Raw genomic sequence first — 4,569 nt, 5'->3', positions numbered from 1 at the left:
AGGAGCTCCTTGTTCATCCATGCAGGCCTCCTGGCGTTCTTGCCTGACTTCCTCTTTGTCGGGATGCATCGCTCCTGAGCTTGGAGGAGGTGATCCTTGAATATTACCCAGCTTTCTTGGGCCCCTCTTCCCTCCAGGGCTTTGTCCCATGGCACTCTGCCAAGCAGATCCCTGAAGAGGCCAAAGTCTGCTCTCCTGAAGTCCAGGGGAGTGAGCTTGCTGTCCGCCCTCCTCGGTGCCCTCAGGATTTTGAACTCCACCATTTCGTGGTCGCTGCAGCCCAGGCTGCCCTTGAGCTTCACATTCCCCACCAGCCCCTTCTTGTTGGTGAGAACAAGGTCCAGCGTAGCACCTCTCCTCGTTGGCTCCTCTACCACTTGGAGAAGGAAGTTATCATCGACGCATTCCAGGAACCTCCCGGATTGCTTATGTCCAGCCGTGTTGTCCCTCCAACTGATGTTGGGGTGGTTGAGGTCCCCCATGAGGACCATGAGTTGCTTGATTGTTTAAAATAATTAAATGGGTGAATTCATTTGGCCAATACCGAGGATTTTGTTTGCAAATATATAGACCGAACAATATCTTATCTTCTTCTTATCTTTATGATCTTGTTATGTATAAAAATAGAAGCTCTTAATACAATAGTATTGCATTCGCTTGCCCTTGTCCATCTTACAACAGTAACTTCAAAAAAATAGAAGAGTGATGACTACCAAACCTCAAGTGATTATTCATTTTGTTCTTCCTTAAACTTCTTGTGGTACCTACTCCCTAAATACACCTCTGGTAAAAGGATGTCCAGAAAGCATAGGTGAGCCTGACCACTGGCTGGAGAGGAAAAGCAAGGTTGGTGTCTCTTACCCACAGCCCCCTTTTTTTCACATTAGGATTAAGTAGGTACACTTTGGCCTTTTTGAGCTCTCTATTGCTGGAATTTGCAATTTACTTACAGTGACTTATTCATCCTCTTCCGGCATCTGGGTAATTGCTGTATTGTCTTTCTGTCTGTCTGATTGGTACTCATCACCATGATATCTGAGGGCTAAATTACAAGGCTGTTATCATTTTTGAAATAGAGCTGATTGATTGATTGAAACGTCTCCTCCTTAAATTACTTGGAATAAGCACAGCAGTTTCTGAGGAGAGATTTTCAGCTTACACTGGCAGATGAGTACAGTTTTGCAGGTAAAGCACATGACTAAGAAGAAGAGTGAAATAAACTGATACTCACTGCCTGTGCAACCCTTTGCAAATCCTCTGGGTTTAATTTCTCCATCCATAAAAGCCTAATAAAAATTCTTAGATACTGCTGGGAAATACTTTCAGTTCTACTTCACTTAAAAAGCTCACAAAAATACTTGAGCAGTCTCACCAGTGCATTTAATTGCTAGCTTCTTCTGTTTGTGCATTTGTTTTGCCTGTAGATAATGATGTCAAATAGCAAAGGCAGTGGAAAGTACATCAGAATCATGAGTTTTTCAAAGTATAGCTCTTTATATAGTCCAGTAAAGCTAGATGGGATCCCCATGTTGCCTAAACTGACCTCCAGTACAATACAGATTATAGATTTTTCCCATTAATTCTTGAATTAATTCTATAACTTCTAATTGAGCTAGAACATTTTTAGCAAGATAAATATTTAAGCAGATGGCCAGTAAACTGGCAGACTATCTCACCCACATAGGAAGGAGACATTCAGTCTTTTTTCAGAGTTTGCTTCTGGGCAAAATTTATTGCTCAAACAAATATTGAAATCCCCCACAAGTTTCAGCCTAACTCAAAAGCACACAGTCCCTAGTCTCCGGTTGATCCATATGACAGCCAGACTATAAATCTTTTCTGGTCATTTTGTCTGTAGCACTTTCTGACATGTGAATGCTTTCCCAAATCTTTGACTAATGCTAGGAAGGCCCTCTCAGCCCTCTACCTCCAAACATTTAATCTACACCTCCAGTGGTATTCCCTTACAAGGACACTAGGGCAGCCACAGTAGATCAGAGCAAAGGCCCATTTTGCCCAGTGTATTTTCTCCAGCAGTGGCCAAACACAGATGTCTAGGAAGACTACAGGGACAGGACAAGCATAGCTGCTGCTTTCTCCAACTGCCTTCTCAGTCTCCCACCATTTCAGCTCAAAGACTTCCTTAGTTACAATGAAGTTCCTGAGTATTTAATATTCCCTAAACTTCTGTGGAGTCTCTGTAACTTGCTGCTACTACCACACACTGTGCCAACGAGCTCCACAGCTTAACTTTATTCCGCTGCCCTATCTGGCTGTCAGTGCTGTGAAGATGAAGTTTATGAGATGCCAAACAGAACTTTTCCCCTTTTGGCAACTTCTTCTACACCGACACTAGTAGAAAGGAATCAGTAGTTAAAAAATAACTGCAGCTGTTCTACAGTAAAAGTGATTGTGTTTTTTTCCTGCAAGAATGTGTCACTTGGAATGTTTTATACCCCATATTGTGGAGATTATTGCCTTTTAATATAGGTTCCTCCAAGCACCTACAAACCTCCAAAGGAAAAAAAGCAACTAGAGGAAATCAAAACAAAAAATCGCCGAAAAGCAGAAGTAAGTGTATGATGTTCTTGTTCTAGTCTTTCCTTTCTTCTGAACTGTTTCTTCTGTAATGCTCTGTTTTCACAAGTCTTAGAACTTTGTCTGAAACATATTTGCTTTTGCACCTAACAGCTCCTGGCTCTTTCTCTAGAGTCATGAAGTTTGTATCTATTCTGTTGTATTGTCCTTTTTCCATCTTCCTTATTTATTAATTGTCTGAGACAAGGTCCACTTTTTATTCACTGTACAAGTACTATGTGAGAAATTATGCAAGTAGCCATGTTAGGTAGCAGAAACATGATTACTTTCTTCTCTTCACAAGCTTGAAATAGTTTGATGGCTCTTTTACTCCCACAGGACATGTGGATATTTAAGGTATTCACTTAATAATTAAGGCTTCAAAATACGAAATATGTTCAATATTTTTGTTTGTTTTCTACAGTAACTGATAACATCACCCACTGTTTTAAAATATCAGCAGACTCTGACTTCTTTTTTGTGCAGACTCCATACTCTTTCCTTCAGCAGGCTGAGAGAGCGGGAAGTCATCATGATTTGTAAAGAAGCAGAGTACCTGGTCTGTGTGTTAAGAGAGCAGGAGAACGGAGAGCCTGGAAAAACAAAGAAACAGACCTAGTTATTTGATCCAAACTTTGATATGAATCCTGTTCAATGAGTTAGCTCCTATCATAGTTAAAGCAGATTGTTGTCGTCTTCTCCTTGGAAGGGAATTAATTAAATGTCAGTTTCCACTTTCTTTCTTCCTCCCCACACTGCAATCACCATACCCAATCGAATAAGAGTATAAGCTTGATAAAAGGCATGCTGATTGACTCCTTTTTATCTGCACTCTCCCACCCCCATTCTGAAAATGCCTTACTCTAGCTTTCACTAGCCAGTACGAGGCCATTTATCACTGTTCTGGGCTCTCCTCATGTCCTTGTGAAAGGGGCATTGGATTCTGTTCCTAAACTATAGTAAATGCTTTAATGTGTGATAGATTCTAGGGGGATAAACTTTGTATTCCTTTTGCTGGCCCATCACATTACCTATGCTTGGTATTTCATTATAAAACAATACAACATTATTTTTTATCCTTTTATTATTTCCATATTGCGAAGAAAGCACATGCCTATGTCTGTGTGCTTATTTCTACGTACAAACTTCCCAGAAAAACTGGGGAGGAAAAGCAAGATATCACAGTGCCTATATTGTCAAAAATCTATGGCAACTATAAAATTACGTAACTACCAGCCACATTCTTCAGTGGAGAAAATGCATGAATACAAGGAACAAAGGAAAACCACCACAGAAATTATAGCTGCAATAACAGCAGTTTTTGTTGCCTCTGGAATGTTATAAAAGGCATCCAAAGCATTCACAAAGGTCAGTTCCCTAGACTGTTTGCTAAACAAGCTGAAATGTTGGGTCCTAAAAGAAATATGCATTAAAAATGCCATTTATTTCACAGCATTTTTGCAGACGCTATAGCTGTCATTATAAGTACCGTGTCTAAGCATCTGTAAGAAGGAGTGAGAACACTAAAAGCCATACTCTAGACAGTTATGGAAGTGCTGATGTTATGGACAGCTGCTGTCCAGAAAGCCATTAGAAAATCTAGTCTGTGTTTCACAGCTTTGATTAGAGATTACTGTTTACAACCAAAAGAAATATCCCGAAACTAGAAATGTGGCTGCCTGTACTTCCCCCTTTAAAATGACAGGTGGAATTACTGTTAGGGGTGTGCCTAGTGGAGCAACCCTCACTGCTCAAATCCCTTGATCACAGTCTTCTAATTCAACTCAAAAACAAAGCCATTGTTTGTTAGCAATGTGGAAACAGTTACTACCTATGGTACTGTCGTGGTTTAACCTCAGTCGGTAACTGAGCACCACACAGCCACTCTCACTCCCCCCGCCCCCCAGGTGGGATGGGGGAGAGAATTGGAAGAGCACAAGTGAGAAAAAACTCATGGGTTGAGATAAAAACAGTTTAATAATTGAAATAAAA

At 40.6% G+C, this 4,569-nt stretch overlaps 1 protein-coding gene across 1 annotated transcript in view; it reads left to right on the top strand.

Moving 5' to 3' along the window:
- The window catches only part of CFAP99 (cilia and flagella associated protein 99), a 62,669-nt gene that overhangs the window by 28,706 nt on the left and 29,394 nt on the right, over positions 1-4,569 (top strand). The window contains exon 6 of the mRNA XM_019473681.1: positions 2,491-2,571. Coding sequence (XP_019329226.1) covers positions 2,491-2,571 — 81 coding nt within the window. The remainder of the gene's footprint in view (positions 1-2,490; positions 2,572-4,569) is intronic.

The sequence above is a fragment of the Aptenodytes forsteri genome, unplaced genomic scaffold (assembly GCF_000699145.1).
Source record: "Aptenodytes forsteri isolate BGI_AS27 unplaced genomic scaffold, ASM69914v1 Scaffold88, whole genome shotgun sequence".
In the NCBI taxonomy this organism is placed as follows: Eukaryota; Metazoa; Chordata; class Aves; order Sphenisciformes; family Spheniscidae; genus Aptenodytes; species Aptenodytes forsteri.
Note: the sequence above shows the minus strand (reverse complement) of the source record. Positions and strands in the feature narration are given on the sequence as shown.